Source organism: Narcine bancroftii, chromosome 1, assembly GCF_036971445.1.
Source record: "Narcine bancroftii isolate sNarBan1 chromosome 1, sNarBan1.hap1, whole genome shotgun sequence".
Classification (NCBI taxonomy): domain Eukaryota; kingdom Metazoa; phylum Chordata; class Chondrichthyes; order Torpediniformes; family Narcinidae; genus Narcine; species Narcine bancroftii.
The window spans coordinates 490,267,431-490,285,022 of NC_091469.1; the positions used below are offsets into that span (position 1 = coordinate 490,267,431).

At 41.1% G+C, this 17,592-nt stretch overlaps 1 protein-coding gene across 4 annotated transcripts in view; it reads left to right on the forward strand.

Moving 5' to 3' along the window:
- hsf1 (heat shock transcription factor 1) overlaps positions 1–17,592 on the forward strand; it is a 155,933-nt gene that overhangs the window by 72,713 nt on the left and 65,628 nt on the right. For all 4 annotated transcript variants that reach the window (XM_069915120.1, XM_069915121.1, XM_069915119.1 and 1 more), the window contains exon 5: positions 9,711–9,786. In XM_069915120.1, coding sequence (XP_069771221.1) covers positions 9,711–9,786 — 76 coding nt within the window. The remainder of the gene's footprint in view (positions 1–9,710; positions 9,787–17,592) is intronic.

A 17,592-nucleotide genomic window follows, 5' to 3' on the forward strand; every position in this document is an offset into this window, starting at 1 on the left:
CTCTTGTCATATATCTCAGGAATTTTACTAGAATGGATCTTGGTTTTTGTTGTGGCTCTGATTTTGGGGCTGGGTGGGAGAGGAACTACTTTGTCCAAACCAAAACAGAGGAACTACTGACATGGTCTTTGCCCTCAGACAGCTCCAAGAAAAGTGCAGAGAACAAAACAAAGGACTCTACAACACCTTTGTTGACCTCACCAAAGCCTTCGACACTGTGAGTAGGAAAGGGCTTTGGCAAATACGAGAGCGCCTCGGATGCCCCCCAAAGTTCCTCAACATGGTTATCCAACTGCACAAAAACAAACAAGGTCAGGTCAGATATAGCAATGAGCTCTCTGAACCCTTCTCCATTATCAATGGCGTGAAGCAAGGCTGCGTTCTCGCACCAACCCTCTTTTCAATCTTCTTCAGCATGATGCTGAAACAAGCCATCAAAGACCTCAACAATGAAGATGCTGTTTACATCCAGTACCGCACGGATGGCAGTCTCTTCAATCTGAGGCGCCTGCAATCTCACACCAAGACACAAGAGCAACTCGTCCGTGAACTACTCTTTGCAAATGATGCGCGCTTTAGTTGCCCATTCAGAGCCAGCTCTTCAGCGCTTAACGTCCTTTTTTGCGGAAACTGCCAAAATGTTTGGCCTGGAAGTCAGCCTGAAGAAAACTGAGGTCCTCCATCAGCCAGCTCCCCACCATGACTACCAGCCCCCCCACATCTCCATCGGGCAACCAGTTTACCTATCTCGGCTGCACCATTTCATCGGATGCAAGGATCAACAACGAGATAGACAACAGACTTGCCAAGGCAAATAGTGCCTTTGGAAGACTACACAAAAGAGTCTGGAAAAACAACCAACTGAAAAACCTCACAAATTTAGCGTATACAGAGCCATTGTCATACCCACACTCCTGTTCGGCTCTGAAACACGGGTCCTCTACCGGCATCACCTAATACTCCTAGAACACTTCCACCAGCGTTGTCTCCACTCCATCCTCAACATTCATTGGAGCGACTTCATCACCAACATCGAAGTACTCGAGATGGCAGAGGCCGACAGCATCGAATCCACGCTGCTGAAGATCCAACTGCGCTGGGTAGGTCACGTCTCCAGAATGGAGGAACATCACCTTCCCAAGATCATGTTCTATGGCGAGCTCTCCACTGGCCACCGAGACAGAGGTGCACCAAAGAAGAGGTACAAGGACTGCCTAAAGAAATCTCTTGGTGCCTGCCACATTGACCACCGCCAGTGGGCTGATATCGCCTCAAACCGTGCATCTTGGCGCCTCACAGTTCGGCAGGCAGTAACCCTTTGAAGAAGACCGCAGAGCCCACCTCACTGACAAAAGACAAAGGAGGAAAAACCCAACACCCAACCCCAACCCACCAATTTTCCCCTGCAACCGCTGCAACCGTGTCTGCCTGTCCCGCATTGGACTTATCAGTAACTAAACGAGCCTGCAGCTGATGTGGACATTACCCCTCCATAAATCCTCGTCCGCGAAGCCAAGCCAAAAAAGATGCATGTATAATGCATGTAAACTGTCCATTTATCAAATTCAGTTTGTGAAGTCACCTTGGTAGCCAGGTAGTGAATAGCGGTCACATGGAAATCCAACTCCCGGGAGGAGTCACGTGATGGAGTAGTGGCCGGACGGTGAACTCCAGCCCTCTCCAGAAAAGTCGGAAAAAACAAAGGAAAACACAAAGGCACAGAAATAAAAGTTAAAGAAAAGTGAGTATAAAGGTGCAAAGAAGATGGCGACGAAAAAAGAAAAGTCGAAACCAATGGTAAGAAGAGAGGAAGAGAAGACAACGGAAGATGAAGGAAAAGGCCTTACCTGCTCGAAGAGGCCCGCGGTGGAGTGAGAAACCCACTCCCTCAGGTCGGTAGAAACCGGACTACAAAAATGGCTCGCTGAGCCGAGTAAAAGTGCGCAACCGCGCATGAAAAAAAACACACCGACGGGAGGGGTGACCAGCTGGGGAGTCGATCTCCACAGCCGGCAACGACAGCTGCAGAACACCTGCAGCAAGAGGAGAACACAGAAGACAATGGAAACAAGAAAGAAGAGAAGAGAAGGGCAACAAAGAAGCAGCAGGTGGCCAACCCAGAGGAAGAAGAAGAGGAAGAGGAAGAGTACAGTGAAATAGAAGAAGAAGGGAAAGGCAAGACAAAGGATATACTTTCTCTTATTAAAGAATACATGGAGTCATTTAAAGAATGGCCAGATACAGCAATGAGCTCTCTGAACCCTTCTCCATTAACAATGGCGTGAAGCAAGGCTGTGTTCTCGCACCAACCCTCTTTTCAATCTTCTTCAGCACGATGCTGAACCAAGCCATGAAAGACCCCAACAATGAAGACGCTGTTTACATCCGGTACCGCACGGATGGCAGTCTCTTCAATCTGAGGCGCCTGCAAGCTCACACCAAGACACAAGAGAAACTTGTCCGTGAACTACTCTTTGCAGACGATGCCGCTTTAGTTGCCCATTCAGAGCCAGCTCTTCAGCGCTTGACGTCCTGCTTTGCGGAAACTGCCAAAATGTTTGGCCTGGAAGTCAGCCTGAAGAAAACTGAGGTCCTCCATCAGCCAGCTCCACACCATGACTACCAGCCCCCCCACATCTCCATCGGGCAACCAGTTTACCTATCTCGGCTGCACCATTTCATCAGATGCAAGGATCGACAATGAGATAGACAACAGACTCGCCAAGGCAAATAGCGCCTTTGGAAGACTACACAAAAGAGTCTGGAAAAACAACCAACTGAAAAACCTCACAAAGATAAGCGTATACAGAGCCGTTGTCATACCCACACTCCTGTTCGGCTCCGAATCATGGGTCCTCTACCGGCATCACCTACGGCTCCTAGAACACTTCCACCAGCGTTGTCTCCGCTCCATCCTCAACATCCATTGGAGCGCTTTCATCCCTAACGTCGAAGTACTCGAGATGGCAGAGGTCGACAGCATCGAGTCCACGCTGCTGAAGATCCAGCTGCGCTGGATGGGTCACGTCTCCAGAATGGAGGACCATCGCCTTCCCAAGATCATGTTATATGGCGAGCTCTCCACTGGCCACCGTGACAGAGGTGCACCAAAGAAAATGTACAAGGACTGCCTAAAGAAATCTCTTGGTGCCTGCCACATTGACCACCGCCAGTGGGCTGATAACACCTCAAACCTTGCATCTTGGCGCCTCACAGTTTGGCGGGCAGCAACCTCCTTTGAAGAAGACCGCAGAGCCCACCTCACTGACAAAAGGCAAAGGAGGAAAAACCCAACACCCAACCCCAACCAACCAATTTTCCCCTGCAACCGCTGCAACCATGTCTGCCTGTCCCGCATCGGACTTGTCAGCCACAAACGAGCCTGCAGCTGACGTGGACTTTTAACCCCTCCATAAATCTTCGTCCGCGAAGCCAAGCCAAAGAAAAAAAAAAGATAACAGAAGAAATAACATAAAGATAGTGGGCCTTAAGGAAGATGAAGAAGGCAAGAATATGAGAGAGTTTATAAAAGACTGGATCCCCAGGATCCTAGGATGTCCAGAACTACAGCAAAAAATGGAAATAGAAAGGGCACATAGAGCATTGACCTTTAAACCACAACCACAACAAAAACCAAGATCTATTTTAGTAAAATTCCTAAGATATACTACAAGAGAAAAGGTACTGGAGAAGACAATGGAAAAAGTAAGAGAGGGCAACAAGCCACTGGAGTACAAAGGGCAAAAAATCTTCATTTATCCAGATATAAGTTTTGAACTCCTGAAGAAGAGAAAGGAGTTCAATACAGCAAAGGCGATTTTATGGAAGAAAGGGTATAAATTTATACTGAAGCATCCAGCTGTATTGAAAATATTTATTCCAGGACAACAAAACAGACTATTCTCGGATCCAGAAGAAGCACGAAAATTTGCAGAACAATTACAAAATAGACTGAGGGATGAAGACGTGTAATAAGAGTAAAAATGACCACGATTTATATGTATGTGGGTAAAGAGGTATAAGTGTGTATATGTATAACGTGCATACGTGAATGTATCCGTATTTAGAGGAAAATATAGATAGTATAGACAAGAATTAATAAGGGAAGGAAATGGAATAGAGGGAATAAGGAGGGAACTAAAAGAGTGACCTTTGTTACATATGAAAAGTGAAATCTTTTCCGAGGGGGGCTGGGTGGGGGGGAGTTGCGGTCACTGCAAAATCAGCTGACGCTTGCGAGTGAATTCACAAACCCAAATGGAGAGGGGAGATGTTGTTGTCCGACAAGGGTTAAAGGACAACACAGGATGGGAAGGGGAGATTGGGGCTAAAGAAGTTTTAAATAGGAGAATAAGGAAAATGTTTGATGTTTTAGGAATGTTGTCTTATAAAGGGTTTAAAATAAGACAACAGAAATGGAAAAGGAGGAAAGGTAATGATAGAAAAACGGAAAGGGAAGATAAACAAAGTATAAAATGGCTACGTTGAACTATATGACTTTGAATATTAATGGAATACATAACCAAATTAAAAGGAAGAAACTGCTAAATTTACTGAAAAAAGAAAAAATTGATATAGCATTTGTGCAAGAAACACACTTAACTGAATTGGAGCACAAGAAATTAAAGAGAGATTGGGTAGGACATGTAACAGCAGCATCGTATAATTCAAAAGCAAGAGGAGTGGCTATATTAATTAGTAAAAATGTGCCAATTAAAATAGAAGAGGAAATAATAGATCCAGCAGGGAGATATGTAATGATAAAATGTCAGATATATTCGGAGTTTTGGAATCTACTCAATGTATATTCACCTAACGAAGAAAATCAAAAGTTTATGCAAGATATTTTTTTGAAGGTAGCAAATACGCAAGGGAACATATTAAATAGGAGGGGATTTCAACCTGAATTTGGATTTAAATATGGATAAAACTGGGAAAAAAATTAACAGAAAGAACAAAGTAACCAAATTTATAATTAAATCAATGGAAGAAATGCAACTTTTGGATATATGGAGGAAACAACACCCAAAAGAAAAGGAATATTCATATTACTCGGCTAGACATAAAACATACTCAAGAATAGACCTATTTTTGTTATCAGCTCGTATGCAAGATAGAGTAAGAAAAACAGAATATAAAGCTAGAATACTATTGGACCATTCACCCTTAATATTGTCAGTAAAGCTAGAGGACATCCCTCCAAGAATGTATAGATGGAGATTAAACCCCATGTTACTTAAAAGGCAGGATTTTAGAGAATTTATTGAAAAACAAATAAAAATGTATTTTGAAATAAATATGGAATCAGTGGAAGATAAGTTTATACTATGGGATGCAATGAAAGCATTCATTAGAGGGCAAATAATAAGTTATGTAACCAAGATGAAGAAGGACTATAATCAGGAAACAGAGCAGTTGGAAAGGGAAATAGTAAATATAGAAAAAGAATTAGCAATGAAGGAAGATACAACTAAAAGAAGAGAATTGGCGGATAAAAAAATAAAATATGAAACACTACAAACATATAAGGTGGAGAAGAACATAATGAAGACAAAACAGAAATATTATGAACTTGGTGAAAAAACGCACAAAATTCTAGCATGGCAGCTTAAGACAGAACAAGCTAAGAAAATGGTATTGGCATCAAGGAAAAAAGACAAACAAATCACATATAATCCAAAAGAAATTAAGGAAAACTTTAGAGAATTCTATGAACAATTATACCGAACTGAAAACGAAGGGAAAGAAGGGAAAATAGATGAATTTCTGACTAAAATTGAACTACCAAAACTACAAATAGAGGAACAAAATAAATTAACAGAACCATTTGGAATAGTAGAAATACAAGAGATAATAAAAAAATTACCAAATAATAAGACACCAGGGGAGGATGGATTCCCAATAGAATTCTACAAAACATTTAAAGACTTATTAATTCCGCCCCTCCTGGATGTAATCAACCAGATTGATGAAACACAAAGCTTACCAGATTCATGTAAAACAGCAATAATTACAGTAATACTAAAACAAGGGAAAGATCCACTCTCACCAGCGTCATATAGACCAATATCTTTACTAAACACAGATTATAAGATAATAGCTAAACTATTAGCAAACAGATTAGCAGAGCATGTACCGAAAATGGTAAATTTAGACCAAACTGGATTTATCAAAAAAAGACGCACAACAGACAATATTTGTAAATTTATTAACTTAATTCATGCAGTAGAAGGAAATAAAGCACCTGCAGTAGCAGTTGCTTTAGACGCAGAGAAGGCCTTTGACAGAGTAGAATGGAATTATTTGTTCAAAGTATTGCAAAAATTCAGTTTACCGGAGAAGTATATTAATTGGATTAAAGCATTATATAAGGGACCGTTAGCGAAAGTGACAGTAAATGGACATGTATCAAAGCAATTTAACTTAAGCAAGTCAACGCGGCAGGGATGCCCACTATCACCTTTATTGTTTGCGTTAGCTATAGAACCACTAGCAGAATTGATAAGAATAGATAATAATATAAAAGGAATAAAAATAAAAGACAAGGAATATAAAATCAGTCTATTTGCGGATGATGTTATAGTGTACTTAACAGAACCAGAACTATCAATAAAAGAATTATATAAGAAATTGAAGGAATATGGAGAAGTGTCGGGTTACAAGATAAACGTAAATAAAAGTGAAGCAATGCCTATGAATAATGCGGACTTCTCAAAATTTAAGAAGGAATCTCCATTTAGATGGCAAATGCAGGCAATAAGATACCTAGGTGTACAAATAAACAAAAATCTCGGCCAACTATATAAACTCAATTATTATCCACTAATGAAAAAATTACAGGACGATTTAGAGCATTGGAAAGATTTACCACTAACACTAATAGGAAGGATAAACTGTATTAAAATGAACATTTTCCCAAGGATATTATACTTATTTCAGGCATTGCCAATACAACTGACAGAAAAATTCTTCAGAGTTAAAGAAAATAATAAGGAAATTTTTATGGAAAGGGGGGGAAACCGAGGATAGCACTAGATAAATTAACAGAATGGTATAAACAAGGAGGCTTACAATTGCCAAACTTTAAAAATTATGATAGAGCCGCACAATTAAGATACCTATCAGATTTTTATCAAACAAGGGAAAAACCAGACTGGACGAGATTAGAATTAGATAAAATAGGGGAAAAGATACCTGAACACATATTATATAAATGAGATGAAAAATTGGTACAACATAGAACTTCTCCAGTATTACATCATCTCCTCAATATTTGGAAGAAGATTCATGTAGAAAGAAATAAAACAAATTATCAATTACCAAAACTAATATTGACGCAAAATAAGTTATTCCCTTTTACAATAGATAACCTTTCCTTTAGAGAATGGGGAAAAAAAGGGATTAAAAGAATAGAAAATTGTTTTTCAGGAAGTAGATTCTTATCCTTTGAACAAATGAGAGATAAGTACAATATAACTGGAGATACAGCGCTGGCATATTACCAATTGAGATCCTACTTGAAGGATAAATTAGGAAGCAATTTGAGTTTGCCAGAGGGAAGTAACCTTTAATATGTGATTACAGATACAATGTTAATCAAAAGATTTATAACAAATATGTATATTAAACTGCAAGAAAAGGAAAATGAGGAAACAAATGGTAAAACTAAACAAAAATGGGAACAAGATTTAAATATAAAGATAAAAAAGGTAACATGGGAGAAATTATGTTCTGGAATGATGAGAAATACAATAAATACGAGGCTACGTATGATACAATATAACTGGTTACACAGACTATACATTACAGCTCAAAAGTTAAATAAATGGGACCCAACAGTATCTGATAGATGTTTTAGATGTAAAAAAGAAATGGGAACAACAATTCATGCAATCTGGACATGTGAGAAAGTAGAAAAATTTTGGGAAGATCTCAATCAGATATTAAATAAAATAACAGAAAACAATATACCAAAGAATCCAGAGATCTTTCTCCTAAGTAACATAAAGAACAAAGAATTTGGAATTGATTTGGAGGATGCACAAAAAATATTTTTTAAGATAGCTCTAGCCGTAGCAAAAAAATGTATTATGTCAACCTGGAAATTGGAAGATAATCTGAAAATACAACAATGGTATATAGAAATGAATAAATGTATTCCATTAGAAAAAATAACATATAGTTTAAGAAATAATATTGAAATATTCGAACAAATATGGGAGCCTTACATTAAATACAATAGCGAAAACCTACCGGGGACAATCATTACCTAAGTTGATGGAAGGAGAAGGAAAGAAAAGAATGGACTCAGTAGAATTTCTGGTGTATTTTTGTTGAATGACAACATTGTCTGACTGGTTTAATGTAACCTAGATTGTATACCTTAAATGGATGGGAGTGGGGGGGGTGGGTTGGGAGGAGGGATGGGGGGGAGAAAATGTCACTGTATATGTGTGAAAAGGAAAAAGTGTGTATCATGGCTAATGTGATTTATGGTGTGAAAAATAAAAAATTTTAAAAAAAAAGAAATCCAACTCCCAACTAAATATTACACGATGGAATACAGTGTAGATTTCCCTTAGAGAAAATCACCTTCAATTTAAGGAGGAAATACGACACATTCGTTAGGGTATGGCAGCGTTATCTGCAACATCTAGGTACACAGATAGAGTTACACCCCAGCTAAATAGAAGGTAAATATCAGTACGAGTAGTGGAATGACTGAGATAAATTAAGTGGGTCATGGCACAGATGACATGCTCTTGTTTTTGTCTTTTTCATTTTATTTGATGTTACTTTGGGTTTATATTGGGTTTCTTTAAGGGTCTGTGACTATATATTTTCGGGGGGGGGTTTTTGTGTTTGTTTAATTTACATAATCTTTTCCTTGGGGTATTAGAGTATGGGAGGGAAGGGAGAGGGGTGGGCGGGTGTAAAAGGGCCTCTGAATGCAATATATAATGTTGAGAAAGATTGGATTTGTGTGAGTCTTGGAAAATCAAAAATAAAATATTGAAAAAAAGGCTTGGACAACTGTGCTTCCACAGTTAATAATAATTCCACTATTATTAAGTTCATTCAAATAAGGAATGCCAAGGTAATGAACCAAGTGCTGGTAAATGGGATTCGGATAGATAGATACATGGTGTTCGGTGTGGATCTGTGAGTGGAAGGGGCTGATTCTGTGCTGTGTGACTGATTATTTTGTACATGCCTTCCCAACCCCCTCAGTTCCCTTAGTCCTGGAAAATAATCCCATGGTGGAACAATAATAGATGATGACAAGAATGAATAGCCAAGCAGAACTGCTTTCCTTTGACGATGCGGCTGACTGGGTCCTCTGTTGTTTTCCAGCATTATTCTTGCTCCTATTTCTTGTGTTCTTATGAATTCAAAGTCAATATAGCAGTAAAGACGAATCGCTTTTCCATGTATGGATATTACTGATCGGTCCTGGGCTCATTTTAATTCAAATGACTGCAATCCTTCCATTGTTCTGTTTAACCAGTGCTTCAAGGATATAAGGTAGTTACAAAAAGCCACATGAAACTGATACCATCCTAGTTATCCATGAATGAAATGCCTGAGTTGGGTGCCTCTCATCACCATTTTTGGTGTATACTGTCGGAATTGCTCTCTTAGATTGTGCAAAGCCATCAAGTTTGTGATGGTCTAGCATTATTAATGTTCATCTTCCTTGGCATTTACAGTGAAAATGAAGCATTGTGGCGTGAGGTGGCCAGTCTGCGACAGAAGCACACACAGCAGCAGAAAGTTGTGAATAAGGTGAGGGGGATTGAAAAGATTGTTTTGGGCAGAATGGACGAGTACGAGAGTTTATTGTCATATACACAAGAACAATGTACAGATGCACCAAAGTTCCTACTTGCTGCAACCAGAGAGGTACGCAAGATACACCAATTACAATTAAAAAATATTAATTACCACAAATAAATTATGCCAAGACCTAAAAAAAGTATGGATAGATAAATATTCACAATTGCAATTAATGCAAAAAAAATGCTTGAAAATTGTATATTCTCAATTGGGCCTTGCATAGAAGTTTCTTACATATCCTGCAGTTTGTGGCCAAAAGCACTGTATGGAATTTAGTTTATTTCACCAATCTGTGACCTTGTCTCACTAATATAACTGACTGAACTACTTTTCTTTATGTGGGATTTCCTCAACCCATTCCAAACACAGTGTCTGGGTATTTTGCTCCTTGACAAAAGGAATGAATTATTTAATACTCATCATCATTTTTTTTTTGTAAAGCAGAAAATGCTGGAAGCACACAGCAGGGTAGGTAGCAGGCAGGGGAATGAGAAACTGAGTTAAGGTTTTGGGTTGATGGTCTTCTATCAGAACTGGAAAAGCAAGAATTTTTTTGAAAATGGGGTGTGGATAACGTGGGGTGAAAGGATAGGGCAATTTCTTAGGTAAGGTGAGGATTTCCATTGGAACATGTAGCAGAAGTCATTTGGTTGGTGGCTTTATTGGGGTGTTTGGAGAGAAAAATGGAACCAAAGCTATGAGATGAAGGCAGTTAGAAAGTGAGAAACCAAACAGAGGAATGTGAGTAGCTAAACACAGTCTGCTGACAGAACTCATTGGTCCAAGCAACATCAGTGGGAGGAAAAGAATGCTCAGTGTTTTGAGCTGAAACCTTTTATGAAAGGAAACGTGGAGCTCTGTTGCTCTAGGGACTGAAAGTAGGTGCTCTGTTAAGCAGTCGCCCATTTTAAGTATGGCTATTCAGTGTAGAGGAATTTACATTGTGAACACTGAATACATGACACCGAATTGGAAGGATTGTTTGGATTCCTTAGTAATGGGAAGTGATTTGCTCTAATTAAAAGACCTTCCACAGAAGCAAGTACTGAAATATCTGCCCCTCTAGTATATCTGATGCTCGAGCCCTTGATTTACCACATCTCTACTTTTGCCCCCTCTCTTCCTGGATCAAGAAGGGTATCATTCCCAAGTCCTTACCTTCCATTCCACCATCCTCCACTTTACAATTTCAAAATTCCACAAAGTTCCACACTAGCAATTCACATGCACTTCTCATCTGGTGTATTTTTTAATCAGTTAGTATAGCACTTTTACAGTGCCAGCGACCTAGGTTCAAATCTAGCGCGGTCTGTAAAGAGTTTGTAGGTTCTCTTGTGTCTGCATGGGTTTCCCCAGGCTCCGGCTGGTCCAGGTTTCTCTGACTCCCCCCCACCCCCCCCCCACCCCCCCAAAATATAAGTTAATTGGGGTATTTAGGTGGCACAGGCTCAGGAGCCGGAACGGCCTGTTACCTCTAAGTTACAATTTAAAAAATGATTTAAAATTTAGTTTTCACAAGGTGGTCTTCTCTACATTGGAGAATCCCTGCAGATTTCATTGTTCAGTCTGCACTGTAGAATCTGTTGCCTGCTGCTTTTATATACCATTGCATTTCTACTCCTGCCTTCATCAAGATACCTTATGAAGGGCTCAAGCCCAAATAGTTGGGTGGTTATGTATCTTTATCTTTGCTATATAAAGGACAGTGTTTGACCTGCTGAGATTCTTCAGTGTTGTGTTTTTACTTCAACCACGGATACCTGCAGACTTTAATGTTTTTCTATCTATCTTGGCCTCCTGCTCCACTATTATAGCAATGTCCAGCCTAAGCTTGAATCTTGCATTTAATCTTGCATCTGGACAAGTTACTGTCTTTGCATGACCATTTTGTAGAAAACTGGCTATTTCTACTGTCTGCCATCCATCTGCGCCATCAGCTCAGTATTTCTCTCTCAATTAGCACCGCCCGACTTGCTGAGCAAACGCTACACACCTTGCATTTTGAACCTCTTCGTGTTCTTTGCTACTGTGACTTTTGAATTGACCTCATTTTACACCCCTTGTGCTTTTTTTCTGTCTAAGTGCCTCCACTTAATCTTTCAATCAGATGGCCTCTATAAGCCATCCCCACAGCAATCCTGGCCTCCCCCAATTCCCTTTGTTGTTCATCTTAACCACTTAAATCTGCAACTTCAAACTCGCTTGGTGTCTCTGCTTTTCCAATTCTGATGCAAAATTAACTGTATCCTGCAGTTATTTCAGATTTCAACCATTAAATTCTTTTGGTTTTTGTTTACCATACCTTGTACTTGGGCCTCTTGGCTCAGCACCAGCTAATCCCATCTGGTTTGTTTCTTTCTAAAGTAATCTGCTGAAGGTAGCATGGCAGGCAGTAGAAATGGTGACTACGCTAAAGGATTCGTCGTGCAAAGTTGAATTCTGAAATTGACTCAAGACAGGATTAAGATCAGCTGAGGTGCACGCTAAATGGAACTGCTGTTCCATCTCACTTTGCCCATGGAATGTGATTGAGGAATGCAATTGACCATGGAACTTCAACCACCCGTATCAATCTCGATATCCAATCCAAAGCAATATTAATGACATCTTCACGTGACAGCACTGTTTTATGACAAAGGTGTATTCACCTCACCTTTGGACCCCACAAAGTTTCAAACACCTGGAAGGATGACTCCTGCTTATTTTCAGTTAACATGCTTTATTCAGCTGAAGAATCAATGTGGGAGAATCGTGGGGATTCTGTAGATGGAACAGGCTTCTTTGTGTGCCAGCAAGGATGACTGGGCCACTCTCATGAATACAGAGTCTTGAAGGGCACCGTTTTGTGATTGCAGTGGAGGCAAGATGTGAATAAAACTGGAACTTGATCTCGTCTTGAGCAGTCTACTTGTTCCATATGCTTAATCTCATGTCTCTACAGGTAACAATTTGATACCTTGATGAAGGGATCAAGTTCGAAACATTGGTTATGGACTTTTAACTTTGCTCTATAAAGTCCACTGACCTGCTGAGTTTCTCCAGCATTGTGTTTTTACTTAAACCACAGTGCCTGCAGACTTTCGTGTTTTACTTCTAATTACGGTTACATTTTCCTTCTGAAGATCACAGCCTACTTTCCCTCTAATTCTATCATTCTAAAACCACCTAAGCACTTCAAATCTGAACAGCCACAGAACTGTGTTATAACTTGTAACCTGACCACAACCTATTCCTTACAGTGTTGCAACTAGAAAACCAAGAAATCAACCTTATTCAATGAATGCAGAAGAACCTGGTCCAATCCGCACTAAATGTACATCAAGGAAGCACAGCTACCTGCAAGCTCATCACCATCACACCAGAGAGCTGTGATCCCACAATTATTGGGCTGATTTTAAAGCTGCAATATCCTGCCATGTAAAATCTTAAAGATATGGGATCATTCTGCAGGATGCAGCAAGATTCACATCTTTAATAACCATGTGACAGTAACATGGTATGTACAGGTACAGACTGCGGGCTGTTGGTGACTTGCAGTTGAGGGACCCACGCAGACTGTAGGCTGCCGGAGACTGGGAACCAGGTATCGGAGCTGGGATTCGAGAGGGGCCTGAGGACAAGAAGGGCTCCCGAAAGGCCTTGGGAGCTGAAGGCTTCCTGATTGTGGCAGAGGTTTGCATCTGGAGCTTGGATTGCCAATGGATCGAACAGGAGTTTGTGCAATTGCAGAGGCTGCGGGAGCGATGGAGGTGAATCGACGGACACTCAGTGTCGACTCTTGTTTGTGCCACAGCAGACAAAATTTGAAATATATCAAGCACGTTCCATTTTTGTGTATGATTACAAAACAATAAAAGGAACCTTGAATCTCGATCAGAAACAGCAAAAACTAAGGGGCCAGACAATGCACTATCTGTATGAATCTGACCCAGAACAAAGTATATTTCTAACCATGCTATTTCAGGACCAGTAAATCATTGAGTATCTGCCCAACAAAGAGGCAATTTGCCAGGACATGTCCAGACCACAGAAGGTATCTGAAGATAGATGGGCAGAATCAGCTAGGTTAACTTTTCATGAAGCTCTACAAAGACCTCTCCGCTTTTCATGAAGCTCTACAAAGACCTCTCCTCGTCACTGTCACGAAACAGTTAGGACAAGCAATGCTGTGTCCCAGATTTACATCAGCTCCATGGGGTGCAACCTAACGAGCAAGACCCCTCCAAATACATTCCTCAGAAATCGACCACCATTAAAGTCAAGGGAAAGAGCATAAAGGAAACCTGTCTGCAGTTTATCCTTCTTGAATTGAAAATATATCTCCATTCTTTCACATCGATGGGTCTGAAACCTCCAACTCTCCATTTTCTGCTATTCACTGATCATTTTCACATTAAGAACTGGGTCAGAACCACCTTTGTGAGGCCAATAACTTCAGTTGTTGCTATATAGCAATGGAAGATGGCAAAAATGTCAGTGCAGAGAGGGGATGGTTCATTTGGGTGCACTGCTGAGCAAGGGGCCATCAATTTATGGACTGAAGCCAACTATTTTGCTTGTAATGCAGGCTGGCAAGGCAGCAAGTAACAGATGAACCAATTTGCCTCATTTTACTGCGACTGAGAATCTGGGATTTGGCAGGACTGCCAACACTATTAATGGACCTAGTGTGTTAATCTGATGAAAGTATCCTTCGTATATTAAGAGTTGAAATCTTGATTTAATTAAAATTACCATAACACCATTAGAAAACTACAGCACAGAAACAGTCCCCTTTGGCCCTTCTAGTCTGTTTCAAACCATTTTTTTTTTTTTGCCTTGTCTCACTGACCTGCAACCAGTCCATAGCCCTCCATACCTTTCCCATTCATGTACCTGTCCAGATTCTTCTTAAATTTTTAAAATGAGCCTGCATTCACCTTCTCAGGTGTCAGCTCGTTCCACACTTCCAACACTCTCTGTGTGAAGAAGTTCATCCTAAATATTTCTCTTTCACTCTTAATCCACTCTTGACCTCTGGTTTGTATCTCATCGACCCTCAGTGGAAAAAGCCCATCTACATTTACTCTGTCTGTCCCCCTCATAATTTTAAATACCTCGATCAAATCTCCCCTCATTCTTCGACACTCCAAGGAATAAAGTCCTAACCTGTTTAACCTTTCCCTGTAACTCAGTTCCTGAAGTCCGGTCAACATCCAAGTAAATCTTCTCTGCCCTTTTTCTATCTATTGGCTCAAATGTCCCTCCAATTTTGTTGCCATTTGCAATTTGGCAAGAAAATTGGAGGGACATTGAGTGATTGGGTTTGGAGTTATACTGACCATTTCCCTTTGCCAAGCTCTTTGAATCCATAATCTCATGAGCTTCTAGAAATGCAGGGTCAAGGTTTGTCAATTACCTTCAGGAAGGTGATGAAAGGCTGGCGGGAGAGTCATTTCTTATCACTGTTGCGGCCACATATTTATGTGAGCCTTGAGTAGGGCCATTTGCTGCTGGAGATGCATCTGTGTGATGCTCGGGAAATGTAATTCACATGCACGGGCCAGAACGTGGAGCAGAAACAGCATAGTGGTTCACGCACATGCTCAGGGCTCAGCAGGAAGAGAGAAAGGGTGCGTCACAGTCACCTGCGGGACTAGAGCGAATGGGAGAGGCAGGGATGTGGCTAGGGAGACCTCTGGGAAGAAGATGGATGCTGCAGGACTAGAGCGAATGGGAGAGGCAGGGATGTGGCTAGGGAGACCTCTGGGAAGAAGATGGATGCTGCGGGACTAGAGCGAATGGGAGAGGCAGGGATGTGGCAAGGGAGACCTCTGGGAAGAAGATGGATGCTGCGGGACTAGAGCGAATGGGAGAGGCAGGGATGTGGCTCGGGAGACCTCTGGGAAGAAGATGGATGCTGCGGGACTAGAGCGAATGGGAGAGGCAGGGATGTGGCTCGGGAGACCTCTGGGAAGAAGATGGATGCTGAAAAATAAAATGTCGACGTGTTTTTGGTGAAGACAATTGAGTTTGTCCTCTTCATTGTTCACGTAGCATGTATCCAGCAGTGTCTACAGCACTTTTGAGATGGCCAGTGACTGTAATGTTTGAAACTGGCTTTTTAACTGAATGGCCAGGTAAGTAAGATGGAGGTGTATCAAGGTCGAGAACGCTGCTTTTCTTGACCAACATTGGTTATTTGGCAATATCTTGCTGAGCAGAATCGGCAGCTTCCTCCTTGTGTTAGGCAGCTTGGAGGAGTCTCCAGGATTGCTGCACGTTAGGCTGGCTAGTGTGGAAAATTGGATCAATCAAGGGATTGCGAGGTGAGTTGTTTCCTCTTTAGGGAATGAGAAAATGTCCAGGCAGATGTCCAAAAGAAGGTTGACATTGTTCTAGGATGCTCTTAGAATATGGAATTCTATCAGAAGTAATGATAGGTTCTCAGTTTCATATTTAGTGCCAAATTGCTGGTGTATACTCAAATGATAACTCACTGATTAAATTGCCTGAAGTCATGGGACCAGTTCCTTGCTGTGGAAGATCTGCTGGGTGATTTCATTCGCACTATTAATCTTGGGATGAAGAAGTGCGACGGTGATATTGGAGAAGGTGATCCGTTTAATGTTCAGGTGTTTGTTTGAATTGCAGAGTAATTCAGTAATAGAAACGTGAACCTTCTGCACCCTTTCTCTACACTTAACTGAGTCAGTGCCACACCAAAAGGACTGCAACTGGGCACTACCCAGAATAAAACAAACTGCTTAATTTGCACTCCAAACAGTGATCCCCTCCTTGACTTGCAAATTAACTATAGTGGCCATTATCTGCAAATTGCAGTGGAATAATCAACAGTGCATCACCTAGAAGCATAAAAGCGGTGGGCTCATGACCTGCAAGTTCCTGCCAAGTTGTACACCATTCTGACAACATCACTGTTCCATCATGGTTATTGGATCTCCTTTCTGGAATTCCTGATGGATCATTGCTGTGGATGTATCATGTGATATGGTCTACAGTGGTCCATAGAGGTGGCTCACAACAAGCACCTTGAAGGAAACTGAGGACAGGCAATAAATGCCAGCCCTGCCAGTGATGCGCAGATCCCATAAATGAAAACATCAGCTTATCAGCTAACATCCTTTTGATTAATGTGTGAAATTTCTAATTTTTAGACCATGTTGCTAATGGCACTTCCCAGCGGACTCTCCATTATCAAGGCGGCTGTCCCGTGACTTCAGCTGAGGGTGTGTGGCGCAGGTTCACCTTCCACTCCTATATTTAAATGTTTGGGTTGGGGTGGTGCGTTGGGTTGCGATGTCAGGGTTGGCTTCAGCAGGAGGGTTGGATCCAAAGAGAAAGATGGAATTGGTCTAACAGACATGCTAGCTTGCATGGCATGACTTTGCTGAATAGCGGAATGTTTTGGGGAATTTGCAGGGAATGTTAATTTGGAGGAAAGCATTGCACCCAATGAGGGTTGTGCATTTTCATGTATGGAATGGGATATCTGCAACTGAGAAAATAGGGTCTTTTCAATGGGACAGAATGGCTGTGATGGTGAGTTGCAACAAAAAGACCAGATATAGGCTAGATAATAGTGTTAGTTACCACCTGAGGCACTCTTGTTAAACAGATGGCATTTAAGGTTTTATTACTCAGCGTGATAACCTGATTTATAAGTGGGTTGGTTAATGGGGTGAGTTGATTGGCCCAAGCAGTGGTCAATTGTAAATGAATGGGGTATGGGGTAGCACTAGGTGATTTTTGTTT